Source organism: Scylla paramamosain, chromosome 27 (assembly GCF_035594125.1).
Source record: "Scylla paramamosain isolate STU-SP2022 chromosome 27, ASM3559412v1, whole genome shotgun sequence".
NCBI classification, from domain to species: Eukaryota; Metazoa; Arthropoda; class Malacostraca; order Decapoda; family Portunidae; genus Scylla; species Scylla paramamosain.
The window spans coordinates 20,896,332-20,910,598 of record NC_087177.1 but is presented as its reverse complement, the minus strand read 5'-3'; the positions used below and the strand labels follow the sequence as shown (position 1 = coordinate 20,910,598).

Genomic DNA, 14,267 nt, shown 5'->3' with positions numbered 1-14,267 from the left:
GGGAGAACGTCACTGTGGGGTGAAGGGGATTATTCCTGGGCACTAGGAAGGGGGGGGGGGGGGAGAGGAGAGTACATCCTGGGCACTGTGGTGGGAAGGGGGGGGAAGGGGTTATCGCCTGGCACTGTAGTGGTTGAGAACACTTCTGGAGACTTCTCACTGCTGCGTTGAGTTGTTTGTGGAGGCCTGGTCTTCGCTTGGTGAGTGTGTAGACTGCTGCTGGCACTGGCACTTGTAGCTCAACCTTGTGGCACGCTGGCACTGGAGTGGCACTGGAGTGGAGAGGGCAATTGCCTGGCACTGTGTGGTGGCAGAAGTGGATGATGGGGGCCTGGGTGCCGAGGGAGCACCGGTGGAAGCGATGCGATAAAGGCCAAGGAAGTTTCCTTCTTTTTCGGGTGTCTCCTGTGCCAGGTAAGTATGATTTTGGCCAGTGCAGGGTAGTGCAGTGCAGTGCGGCGCGGTGCGCGCAGCAACCCCTGCTGATGATTCCCTATTGGAGCTGCCCTGTTTTCTCCTGTCGTAGACGCCCTTGGAGGGGCCAGAGTCGCTTTTCTCAGTTGAAAAGTGGTATATATATTAGCGTGCCTACTCAGGATCAGGAGTCGCCACCTCAGCGAGCGTCCTGATTGGTCCAGACGCGCTCTGGGCCGATCTGATCTCGCGTATATATAGCCGTTTTTCCCAAAATTCACTACTTGCTCGCAGAGCTACCGACGAGGTTAGAGTACTCGCGCTCCTCATTTATCACCAACAACAACAACTACTACTACTACTACTACTACCACAACATCCATTATCATGTCTGGACGCGGCAAGGGAGGAAAGGTGAAGGGAAAGTCAAAGTCCCGTTCCAGTCGTGCTGGACTCCAGTTCCCGGTCGGCAGGATTCATCGCCTTCTAAGGAAAGGCAACTACGCCGAGCGCGTGGGTGCTGGTGCCCCCGTGTACCTTGCGGCAGTTATGGAGTACCTGGCTGCTGAAGTCCTTGAGCTTGCCGGCAATGCCGCCCGTGACAACAAGAAGACTCGCATCATCCCACGTCACCTGCAGCTGGCCATCCGCAACGACGAGGAACTTAACAAGCTCCTCTCCGGAGTCACCATTGCACAGGGTGGCGTGCTGCCCAACATTCAGGCCGTGCTCCTTCCCAAGAAGACTGAGAAGAAGTAAATAAAGGGCCTCCCTCCCCTTCAGCCAATATCACCATCAATCCGGCTCCTCTTCGGAGCCACACGTTCAAACATCTAGAGAGTTGTGTAGACTATACTGGTATATCAATAATAAGCAAGTAGTGTATTTATTTTCGAGTTAGTTATTTGTTATTATTATTATTATTATTTAGTCAGGCACGCAAGTGACCGAGAATAAATATGTATACTATATTTCTACTAATGTACCTGCTGTGTGTCACAGTGGAGAGTTGATTAGATGTGTTGCCTATTGTGATATGTTGAGCGTCTTTTTCATCTCAATGTATATTTTGTTTTATGAGAAACTGAGAACGATGAGGGGCGTGATCATTGAAATAAGTCAATGATAATAATAATAATAATAATAATAATAATAATAATAATAATAATAATAATAATAATAATAATAATAATAATAATAATAATAATAATACTTGGAGAAGACCTGATGAAGTGAGAAAGATGGTTATAATTAATAATGGTTTCTTTTCTTAGCTCAGATAGTGATAGTGAACATGGTTATGAGAAAGTAGTAGTAATAATAGTAGTCTATGGTCCTTCTTTCTTTTCATGTTTGTGGACCTTAAAAAGGTCCGGGAGATGATGTTATTCAATGATGATAATGCAAGCTGAATAGCTGGCACCATCTCAATAATGGAGCGATTTAACCACCAAATCCGTACAGGGTACGGCCCTGACGCTTGAGGGCGTAGACAACGTCCATGGCAGTAACGGTCTTACGCTTGGCGTGCTCGGTATAGGTGACAGCATCCCTGATAACGTTCTCAAGGAACACCTTGAGCACCCCACGAGTCTCCTCGTAGATGAGACCAGAGATGCGCTTGACGCCACCTCGGCGAGCTAGACGACGGATAGCAGGCTTGGTGATTCCCTGGATGTTATCACGCAGAACCTTACGGTGACGCTTGGCGCCTCCCTTTCCAAGACCCTTGCCTCCCTTGCCGCGGCCAGTCATGGTGATGAGAGCTGCTAGTACGACGTCCGAACGGTCTAACAGGAAGCTCACGAATGTGCCTCAAAATATAACATAACATAACAAAGAGAGAAAAGATGGGGAGGGAGAAGTGGGGATAGTGGGAAGAATAGGGGGGTGATAAGAAGGGAATTGTAGGAGGAGAAATAGTCACTGGGGCTTAACCCAGGCGCAATTTGAATTAGGAAGGACATCTTTTTTTTTTTTTTTTTTTTTTTTTTTTTTTTTTTTTTTTTTTAGCGTGTTATATTCATTCTAAGATGGCAAGGGAGACAAGGTCCTTATCGGGGAAAGCAGGAGAGTCCGCCACCAACCGAGCAAGCCAAGCCCAAAACAGCCACGGCAACGGACGCCGCCCACGCACCCAAAACACCAGGCCAAACCACGCACAAGTTAGGGGCCAGACTATCCAGAGCCTGCATTATCAGGATGTGAAAGAGGAGTGAAGGACAGTCAGAGTAAAAAAGGGTTTTTTTGTGTTTTTTATTGGTTCAAAGAAGGACAGAGGAAGAAGTACATCCGTATAGCGGAGGGACCTACAGTTTTACGTGGGTTCCGAACCACGGATAGTAGTAGAGTGATTTGGTGATGGGCGGGATATTTATTGTGTGATGTAATGTGGTGGGTGAAAAAGCGGTGTCGGTCCTTTCATCTCGTGTCCTGTGACTCGTCCTGCAAAAAGGCCAACCTGCTAAAAAAAAAAAAAAAGAGAGAATATAAAAAATGTCGTGGTATTATGTGCATGGGGAGGGTGAGGATGGTTTGTGATAATGATTGACGTGATTGTAGGATGTGCAATGACAGAGGCTCGAAAAGGCTCCCTCACCGCAACGAGGGGTCAAATCTAATACCATCTGCTTGCACGCGGTAAGTCGCCGGTGGTGGGGGGTGAATGGAGATTCCTGCATGGATGCTTCCAGGGCCCCGCCCCACCATCTCTTGACTACCTTACTACCCAGCTCTGGCCGCACCAAACTACCTCTGTGGGGGGGGGTGAAGTGGCTTCCACTGAATAGTGTGGTTGCCGTCCCCACCATCAGTGCTGGCCGCTCCATAACTGCCACGGGGGGTACCACTACCGGAACGTCATGCCAACGGCCGGGGGCCCCATTGCCGTGGCGTCAGTGGGAGAAGTGCGGTTCGTGCTATCCTCTTTCATCTGAAAGTGGTCTGGTGTCCCTTTGAGAACCTAGGCTGCGAGACGGAAAAATAATGCATAAAAAAACACAAAAATATGAATAAAAAACCATAAGACAAAATATATAAAAAAACCACTAGGTGTTGGCACGCGAGCCCACTCCTTCGGTCAGAGGCATGGAATGTTAATGGTGGTGTGTTTTGTCGCATCTTTTTCCCGGGAGCGGTCCGGTGCCTCCTTGGGACCTAGGCTGCGAGACAGAAAGATAATGCATAAAATAAACAAAAGATGAATACAAAGCCATAAGACAAAAAATATGAAAAAACCACTAGGTGTAGGCACACGGGCTCGCCCCACGTGAACGAGAGTGCGACGATGATTCCACTCAGACACCTTGAGTAGTAGAGAAGATTAGAGAAAGAGAGAGAAAGAGAGAGAGAGAGAGAGAGAGAGAGAGAGAGAGAGAGAGAGAGAGAGAGAGAGAGAGAGAGAGAGAGAGAGAGAGAGAGAGAGAGAGAGAGAGAGAGTGAAAGAGAGAGTGAAGGAGTCCGTTATTTAGAAAATGGGGTCAGGAGGCACAGTGGGAGGGTCAAGGAGGTTGCAGTGTGGGAGGTGACGGAAAGCTGGGGGAAGGTTGGTTATGAAATTGTATGTGTTTGTGTGTCTGTCAGAAAATGAGGTTAGCTGTTTGTTGAGTCTGTTGTAGTGTGTTATGTTAACAGGAGGGATGTTGGACTCCTCATGAGTAGAGAGAGAGGACCGAAAGTCGAACCATTTCGTTCCAAGGGCGAAACGAATTGCTCGATTCTGGACCCTCTGAAGTTTTGAGAGGTTAGTGGGAGCGGAAAGAGAGAGTGCAAGAGGGCAATAGGTTAAAAGGGGGAGAATAAAAGCTTTGAAGAGGTGTAGTTTTGTTTTCGTGTTGCTGTCGCGAAATCTTTCGAGGTTGCTCAAGGCCACGGCGGCTAAAGCAGCTTTTTGGTTTATATGTATGTTGAATTTGAGGTGCTTGTCGATGGTGAGGCCAAGCACTTTGTTGTTGTTACTGATGGGGATTGGGTTGGGGTGTGGAACAATGTTGTTCAATGAGATTTGGCGAGGCTGACTTTTTTTTATGTTAAAGTAGGTGACTTTAGATTTTTCGGGATGGGAGAGGATTCGCCATTTCATCTCCCATAGGCTAGTCGCCGTCAGTTCCCGTTGAATTTTGTCTGTGAGGAGATCTAACGACCTGGCTCGAGCCAATTGCGTTACATCGTCCGCGTATTGAATGGTTAATGAATCATTATGAACTGGAGGGGGCATGTCAGCTGTATACATGTTGAAAAGGGTGGGGGACAGTACAGAGCCTTGTGGGACTCCAGCCTGAGGGGAAAAGGATGTTGAAAAGGTGCCCTGATGACAGATTCTTGTCCGTCTCTCTACCAGAAAACTACATAGTATGCGTTGCGTTAGGGGGGGAAGGTTGAAGTTGTTGCAAATTTTGTGTTTTAAGCCTGCGTGCCAAACAGTGTCAAATGCTTTTTTGACATCTTTTGTTACAAGGGCTGCTCTGAAATAGGGCTTATTGAAATTTAAGTATGCAACTATGCTGTTTAGAGCGTCCTCGGTTGAGGCGTTCCTCCGGAAGCCGAACTGCTGTGGTGCCAGCAGCTCGTTACCTTCGAGGAACGCTCTCAATCTTAAATTGATGAGGCGTTCAAAGGTTTTTCCGAGAATTTCAAGGAGGCTAATGGGGCGATAGTTTTCTGGTAAGTGGGAGTTTTTTCCGGGCTTAGCAATGAGGGTGATGTTTGAAATTTTGAATGCCTTAGGAAAGTATCCAGAGGCAAGGCAGGCGTTGAAAATCTCCGTCAGGCTGGATATAGTTTCTTGGGGAAGGTTCCGCACCATGGGCCAGGTGACTCCTGAGGGGCCAGGGGCTCGCCGCGGAGTATGCCTGAGCAACCTGGCGACATCATCCTCCTCAATAGGTGTGGTGAGAGGGTGTTGGGGGTTGAGGCGTATTTTTTGTATAGTGTTATGTGGAATCGTGTTTGCTAGGTTGTGGCGTGCACGATCGATGATGTTGTTTATGTGGGCAATACTGGGCTCGTGGAGTGGGAGAGGGTGTGGTTGGAAAGTATTGTGCCAGTGTGTCTTGAAGATGCTGGTGACTTGTTCTGGGTTTGTGATGCGATCCCCGTTCACTAGGAGGTACTCGAATCTTTCCCGCTGGCATCCCCTCAGCCTGTACACCATGTGCCAGAACTGTGTAGGATTACTGCAGCGGGTTCTGTCCATATGGGAGACTAGATTCCTCCAGTGAGCGCTGTGATCTTCCTGTAGGCTATTTGTTATGTGTGTACGAAGGGTGCAAAGATCTCCGTAGATAGGTGTGTGGTTGTGCTTGTTTTTTAAAAAGCGTGTTCTGTAGCACACTAGCAGCCTTTGTGTTCTAATGGAAGGTCGGAAGTCTATATGAATTATATGTTGTTTTGTTGGTATGTGTCTGTTGGCTGATGTCAGAATATTGTTGTGTAACGTCTCTAAGGCACTGTCTATGTCTGTGTAGGGTTGGCCTTCGAGCTGTGTTGGTTGGTGTAAGTCTGTGAGTGTTTTCTTGAAGCTCTCCCAGTCGGCGGAGCGGTAGTCGGAGACAGGTGGGGATGGGGTGGATATGGGATTGGAGGATATTTTGAGGATTAGGGGAACGTGGTCAGAACCACAGAGTGGTCCATGGGAGATATAGTGGTGGAAAAGTAGGGATTGCCGATTGGAGAGGATGAGATCTGGCCTGCCATTCCCATTGTGCGTAAAGCATGTGGGGAAGTCAGGTCCAAGGAAACGGAGGCGTTTCAGTTGTGTTAGTTGAAGGAGTTCGTGTCCGTGTTGGTTGTTGTTTGAGTGTTTGAAGGCGGTGTGTTTGGCGTTTAGGTCTGCAAGTATGTAGACCGGGATATTTGTGTGATTGAAAAGATTGTTGAGGCTGGTGAGTGGGAGCCCAGTTTTTGGTCTGCTGTATGTGGTGGCAATGAGAAATTGCCCATGTTGTGTTTCGATCTTGGTGGCCAGGAAGTGGGCTGAGGGCCAGTTGGTTATGTGTATGTGTTTGATGGTACATTTTACCATGAGAGCTACGCCGTCATGATGCGTACCTGTTGTGTAGCGTGTGTTGTAGCCATATAGTTTTATGGGTTTTGGTGGTGAACCTGTGTGGTTGAGGAGGACGATGTCTGGATCGATCGATCGAATTGCTTCTGAAATATGGTGTCTGTTATTCCAGAAACCGCGACAGTTTAATTGTATTATTGTGAGCATGATTTAAGTGTTTTTTTATGTGTTTTTTTTACCCCTCGACGCGGTTCGTGTAGAGGGGGGGGAGGGTTGGGGCACTGTCGCTAGGTGTCGCTTTGTTTCAGTCTTTTTTGTGGTGTTAGTGGTGTTGGCAGTAGTGGTGGTAGAGGTAGAGGTAGATCGTGGTGGAGAGGGCTTTTGGGGCTGCGATTCCCCACAAGCTGAGTCCTCTTCAATAACCAATTCCCCAGGTGAAGGGGGACTAGCGTTATTAGGTGTGGTGTGTTCAGGTTCTTGGAGTGTGAGTGTTGGGGCGTGTGTTTCCTCATTTTGTTCTGGGTAGTTTTGTTTGAAGTGTTCTTGGTTTGTCTGGTGGAAGTGTGGTGGAAGTTTTATTGTGGGGCAGCCATTGTACTCAAGCAAGGAGTTCATTGTTTCTGCCTGTTTTTTTAGATCACCAAATGAGGTTTGGATTGAATATTTTATTATAATTTCTGCAAGCAGAAGTTTCTCGGTGTTTGTGTTTGTATTTTTTGGTGTGAGAGAGTAGGGTGTGGTGGCTTGGGCGTAGGAAGTGGTTGGCTGAGGAGTGGTCTGTGGTGAGTTTTGTTGTTTTTGGTGAGCGCGTTTTATTTGGCATTTAAAGGAAACGGCAGTGTGTTCGCCGTTGCAATTCGCGCATTTTATGGTGGAGGCCTGGCAATTCCTATAATCGTGGCCCCTAGCTGCACACTTGGAGCACACTTGTTCTGTTTCTTTGCACTGGTTTGTGCGGTGGCTGAATTGATAACACTTGTAGCACTGGGTGACTGGGAGGTATTCTTCTATGTTAATATTGTATGAGGGCACTATTTGAGAAAATAGCTTAATGCCTTTGTTTTTTAAAAGTTCGGCCTGTTGTTTTGAGCGTAGTTTAATCTTCAGCATATGGACTTTTGGGATGATGAGTAGTTCGTCAATCTGTGTATCATTCTTTTCCTGGATTTCAGTCAGGAGGTTGTCGTTGGTCTTTTTTAAGATGTACTCGTCTACTCGCCGGGCAAGGATCGTTCGAGCCGATTTTTGCTCCGGAGACTCGACGAGCTCGAAGCCAAGAAGTTTTAAGTTTTCGGTCGCTTGGTGAGACGTGTGGTTATCACGGTCCGCGTCATTAGCTAAACCGATAATGATGTAGGGGCCAGATTTGAAGCATTTCGTGTGGGGGACCTGGGTTCTGGAAAAGAAAGCATTGCTAAGGTCAGCAGGGATGTTAGCAGTTTTTATTTTGTATCTTATAGTCCGGTCAGGGGGGCGTGGGAAGGCCATCCCGTCATGGGGCGGGGCCCTATGACGATTATAGCCTTGTAGAGGTGGCGCTACAGCCTTGTGGCGCTACAGCCTTATGAGTGCTACAACCACGAGTACCTATAACAACCTATTGTTGTTTCCTATCGTCCTAGTGCCCTATATCCCGAGGGGGATCCTAGCTGGAGGGAAGGAAGCCCTAAATATCTGACCCTGAGGTAGGGTTTGTACTCTGCCGAAGATTCTCCAGGCTGCTCTGGCCAGCACTGGAGGCCCCGGTGGCTAGAGAGCGCGGAAAAGGCTTGCCTAAGGCCCAGTCCTGACTCTGTTGCCGGTACGAAGAGAGGAAGAGAAGAAGTAGGAGGAACAGAGTTGGCGCAAGTCACTTATACCAGGTGAGTTGCTGCAGTCTTCCAGCGATACCCTTAGGTGAGGCTCTCTCCACCAGGCACGTAGGGAAAACCGCGGCGCCTCAAAGCGACTGCCGGGTGTCTATCTGTATCTTTTTTTTTGTAAGCAGACCAGAGCCTGATTGTTTGGAGGTGAGCTGGGAGCGAAGCTGCTCCTTTCTCGGTGATTCGTGGGCGAGTGTGTGCGCCTTGCCTCCTGTCGGACTTTTCTTGGGCACAGGAGTGAAAGCAGGAGCGGAGCTTGGCGCCGATTGGTTCCTTACGGACCCGGGAGGCGGAGCTTGTATCTCAGCGGCACGGTGAGGGGCGGAGCTTCTTCCTTGAGCGGTGTCTTCCGGTTGGCTGGCTGCTGCTAGCTGGGAGTGCTGGAACTGGGAGATCCTTCTCCTTCAACAGCTGGAGGTAGAATGTTGCCTCAAAATCCCAAACTTAACATAACCTAAATTAGCTTAACCTAACTTTGTTGTTGCTGTTGTTGTTGTTGTTGTTGTTGTTGCTGTTGTTGTTTTTCTTCCTCCTTTCTTTTTATTGTTGTTCCTAACCTAACCTAACTTAACTTCACCTAACCTGACTAACCTAATCTAACTTAAATTAACATTACCTAACCTAATGTAACCAAACTTCACCTAAATGAACCTAACCTATAATATCCTAAATTAACCTAACCTAAATTAAGCAAAGCTGGCCTAACCTAACCTAACATAACCTAACTTAACCTAACCTAACCTAACATAACGTAACATCACCTAAACTACCCTAAACTAACACTAACAACCTAACCTAAATTAACCTAACCTAACCTAACTTAACCTGACCTGACCTAATCTAACCTAACTTCGCCTTACTTGAATTACATTCAAGTATCGATCAGTCAGTGGAGCCGAGGCTTGCTGGTTTTTCCCATCCTTCACAACCCAACCGACACATATACACACACACACATTCTCTCTCTCTCTCTCTCTCTCTCTCTCTCTCTCTCTCTCTCTCTCTCTCTCTCTCTCTCTCTCTCTCTCTAACTCCCTTCGTGATTTCTGGCATCTAGCCAAAAAGTATCTCCAATAACTTTGCTGCTTCTTCTTTCCCTACTCTATTTCAACCAGATGGCACCACTGCTATCGCATCTATTTCTAAAGCTGAAATCTTTGCTCAAACCTTTGCTAAAAATTCTACATTGGACGATTCTGGGCTTGTTCCTCCCTCTCCTCCACCCTCTGACAACTTCATGCCACCTATTAAAATTCTTCGCAATGATGTTTTCCATGCCCTCGCTGGCCTAAACCCTCGGAAGGCTTATGGACCGGATGGGGTCCCTCCTATTGTTCTCCGAAACAATGCCTCCATGCTTGCACCTTGCCTATTCAAATTCTTTCAGCTCTGTCTGTCAACACTACCTTTCCTTCTTGCTGGAAGTTTACTTACATTCAACCTGTTCCTAAAAAGGGTGACCGTTCTAATCCCTCAAACTACCATCCTATTGCTTTAATTTCCTGCCTATCTAAAGTTTTTGAATCTATCTTCAACAGGAAGATTCTTAAACATCTATCACTCCACAACCTTCTATCTGATCGCCAGTATGGGTTCCGTCAAGGCCGCTCTACTGGTGATCTTCTGGCTTTCCTTACTGAGTCTTGGTCATCCTCTTTTAGAGATTTTGGTGAAACTTTTGCTGTTGCCTTGGACATAATTATCAAAAGCTTTTGATAGAGTCTGGCACAAAGCTTTGATTTCCAAACTACCCTCCTACGGTTTCTATCCTTCTCTCTGTTTACTTCATCTCAAGTTTCCTTTTTGACCGTTCTATTGCTGCTGTGGTAGACGGTCACTGTTCTTCTCCTAAATCAATTAACAGTGGTGTTCCTCAGGGTTCTGTCCTGTCACCCACTCTCTTCTTATTATTCATTAATGATCTTCTAAACCAAACTTCTTGTCCTATCCACTCCTACGCTGAAGATACCACCCTGCACTTTTCCACGTCTTTTCATAGACGTCCAACCCTTCAGGAGGTAAACATATCACGCAGGGAAGCCACAGAACGCCTGACTTCTGATCTTTCTAAAATTTCTCATTGGGGCAGAACAAACTTGATATTGTTCAATGCCTCAAAAAATCAATTCCTCCATCTATCAACTCGACACAACCTTCCAGACAACTATCCCCTCTTCTTCAATGACACTCAACTGTCCCCCTCTTCTACATTGAACATCCTCGGTCTGTCCTTTACTTATAATCTGAACTGGAAACTTCACATCTCATCTCTAGCTAAAACAGCTTTTATGAAGTTAGGTGTTCTGAGACGTCTCCGCCAGTTTTTCTCACCCCCCCAGCTGCTAACTCTGTACAAGGGCCTTATCCGTCCATGTATGGAGTATGCTTCACATGTCTGAGGGGGGTTCCACTCATACTGCTTTTCTAGACAGGGTGGAATCAAAAGCTTTTCGTCTCATCAACTCCTCTCCTCTAACTGACTGTCTTCAGCTTCTCTCTCACCGCCGCAATGTTGCATATCTAGCTGTCTTCTACCGCTATTTTCATGCTAACTGCTCTTCTGATCTTGCTAACTGCATGCCTCCCCTCCTTCCGTGGCCTCGCTGCACAAGACTTTCTTCTTTCTCTCACCTCTATTCTGTCCACTTCTCTAACGCAAGAGTTAACTAGTATTCTCAATCATTCATCCCTTTCTCTGGTAAACTCTGGAACTCCCTGCCTGCTTCCGTATTTCCACCTTCCTATGACTTGAATTCCTTCAAGAGGGAGGTTTCAAGACACTTATTCATCATTTTTTGACCACTGCTTTGACCCCTGTATGGGACTGGCATTTCAGTGGGCATTTTTTTTATTACATTTTTGTTGCCCTTGGCCAGTGTCCTTCCTACATAAAAAAAAAAAAAAAAATAGTAGTAGTAGTAGCAGTAGTAGTAGTAGTAGTAGTAGTAGTAGTAATGCTATTTTTCATATATTTAGTAATTTTTTTTTTTCATATTATTATTTATATTTATATTTTTTGTTTTGTTTTGACATTCATACGAATGCTATAAAGGTGAAGCATAGAAATTTATTTGATTGATTAATTAATTTATATATCTATTTATTTTGATTTTTTAAATTAATTAATTTATTTATTTTTATTATTATTATTTTTTTTTTTTATGTCTCTATGATAAGCAAAGCATTATAGAATTTATGAAAGCACATATCCTCTAGAGTCTTGCCCTACAAAAGATTCTGTAAAGTAAAAAATAAAGGGAATAAGTGTCAGTGACGTTTGATGAATAGAGGAAGGCGTGGCAGAAATTACCATAAAACGTATATAAATGAAAATTTATCTTCCTCGTATTTTCCAACTTGCGTTTGCTTCTTGAAAATTTAACTGGGTGGGTCATATAGCAGACATATTGTTCTTTCCTCCATTGTAGTTTGTTTCCAGCAAGCCCCCTAAATAAAGTTTCTGTTTTTTTTTTTTTTTTTTTTTTTTTTAAAGAAATGAGGAATTACATTCTAACGCTGATCACTGAGCGGAGCGTAGACGAGCTGCTATCCTCAAGGACGTTACCTCTCTCTCTCTCTCTCTCTCTCTCTAAATAAGACTTTAAATAAAAAGAATATATATATATATATATATATATATATATATATATATATATATATATATATATATATATATATATATATATATATATATATATATATATATATATATATATATATATATATATATATATATATATATATATATATATATATATATATATATAGACAATGAATATCCTCTGGGGAAGGGGTGACAATCCTTATTTAACCCTTAATTTCAGTTGAATTTTGACAAGTCTACGTTAAAATGTTTCCATTTTTCTGCAGTGATAAAGAAACGTAGAGGGGTAGCTAATATATTTAATTGTTAATTGTATCTTTTTTTCTTTCTTTTTTTCATTTATTCTTTTATTAATTTTTCTTTTCATTGCTTAATTATGCATTATGCCGACACTGCAGGTTACAATTGCAGATATTGCAAGTATTTTTGACACAATACAAGTACATCCAGCTAAACTATTGCTACAGTATAGAGAGAGTATTTCGATTACATACCTTATTCTTCATCTTCTTTTCTTCTTTTTTTTTTTTAATAAATATAATAATAAATAAATAAGTAAATAGGTATTGTCAAATGAAATCGTCGAGATTACGCAGGGGTTTCGGGCAATACTTGGATGGGTGACTACACAAGCCTCATCTGTCTGAAAAAAAATAAATAAATAAAAAAAATAAGAATAAGAATAGGGAGAATGAACGAAAATTTTAAGTAATAAAGATAACAGTAAGAATTATTATAACAAGAATAAGAAAAATTACAATAAAGGAATATAAAAAAAAAGAAAGAAAGCATCCCATGTCTTTCTTCCTAATTGTCATAGAAGGGTGAATTCTTTTGTATATTTTCCAACATTTCCAATACAACGATATGAATGGGGGAAGAAAGAATAAGAATAATAGAAAGAAGGCCTCCCAACACCTAGTTCTCCGGTCTTGGCCAATTAGCTAACGGCGGGATCAGCGCAGTTAAGCAGGGGGTCCGGGAAGAACTTGGATGGGTGACCACAAAAGCCTCATCTCTCTGAGAATAGAAAAAAATAGCAATAAGAATGAGGAGAATGAACGAAAAACGAAAATAATAAAATAACAATAACAACTATAATAAAAAAAAGAAGATTAAGAATAAAAAGAACAAAAATAAGGGAAAAAAGTAATAATATATCTCTCTTGCTAATTGTCGTAGAATTATGAATGAAGGGTTAATTTTAGTGCATATTTTCCAACATTTTCAGCACAACAATGCAACAACAATACAGGAAAGAATAAGAATAAGAGAAATAAGCCCTCCCAACACCTTGTTCTCCGCTCTTGACCAATCAGCTGACGGCGGGATCAGCAAGGTTAAGCAGGGGGTCCGGGCAGAACTTGGATGGGTGACCGCACAAGCCTCATCTCTCTAAAAGTAGGATAAATAAGAATAAGATAAGGAAGAATAATAAAAAAAAATGAAAATAATAAAGATAACAATATTAATTATGACAAGAATAAGAAAAAAATAGAATAAAAAGAATGAAAAAAATAAGAATATCACAACTTTCTTGCTAATTGTCTTAGAATTTTAAATGACATGTCAGTTCTGCTGTATATTTTCCAAGATTTGTTATGAATGAGGGAAGAAAGAATAAGAATAAGAATAAGAATAAGAACAAAATGAATTAGACTAACAATAATGATCACATCTTTCATGCGGTGACTGCGTGGGCGATGAGCCTCACTGGACGTTTCTGACCAATCACAAGGCAGGGTTGGAGTCGTCGGGCCCACCCGATTCATATATAAAGGGATTTTGTGGGAAGCGCGGGCAGACTCAGCTGAGTGTTCGTTGTGAGTTGTTGTTACCACAACTATGGCACGTACCAAGCAAACGGCTCGCAAGTCCACTGGTGGCAAGGCGCCCCGCAAGCAGCTTGCTACAAAGGCAGCTCGCAAGTCTGCTCCAGCCACTGGAGGTGTCAAGAAACCCCACCGTTACAGGCCTGGAACCGTTGCTCTCCGTGAGATCCGCCGTTATCAGAAGAGCACTGAGCTGCTTATCAGGAAACTGCCTTTCCAGCGCCTGGTGCGTGAAATTGCTCAGGATTTCAAGACTGACCTCCGCTTCCAGTCCTCTGCTGTCATGGCTCTCCAGGAAGCTTCCGAGGCTTACCTCGTGGGTCTGTTTGAGGATACCAACCTGTGCGCCATCCATGCCAAGCGCGTGACTATCATGCCAAAGGACATCCAACTGGCTCGTCGCATCCGTGGCGAGCGTGCCTAAGAAGTCATCCACGAATGATCTTCATAACAGCAATATCTAGGCCCTTTTTAGGGCCAAACATCTCTTTCATTAAAGAATTTTCATAGACAATCTGTTTGGTTTTGTGGAAGAAAATATTTATTTTCCA

The 14,267-nt window shown here is 44.0% G+C and overlaps 1 protein-coding gene across 1 annotated transcript; it reads right to left on the bottom strand.

Moving 5' to 3' along the window:
* Positions 1-1,752: 1,752 nt before the first annotated feature.
* Positions 1,753-3,297, bottom strand: LOC135114346 (histone H4). The gene has a single exon (XM_064030252.1). It carries the CDS (start codon positions 2,167-2,169, stop codon positions 1,858-1,860), a length of 312 nt encoding a protein of 103 aa, XP_063886322.1. The 5' UTR covers positions 2,170-3,297; the 3' UTR covers positions 1,753-1,857.
* Positions 3,298-14,267: the final 10,970 nt, after the last annotated feature.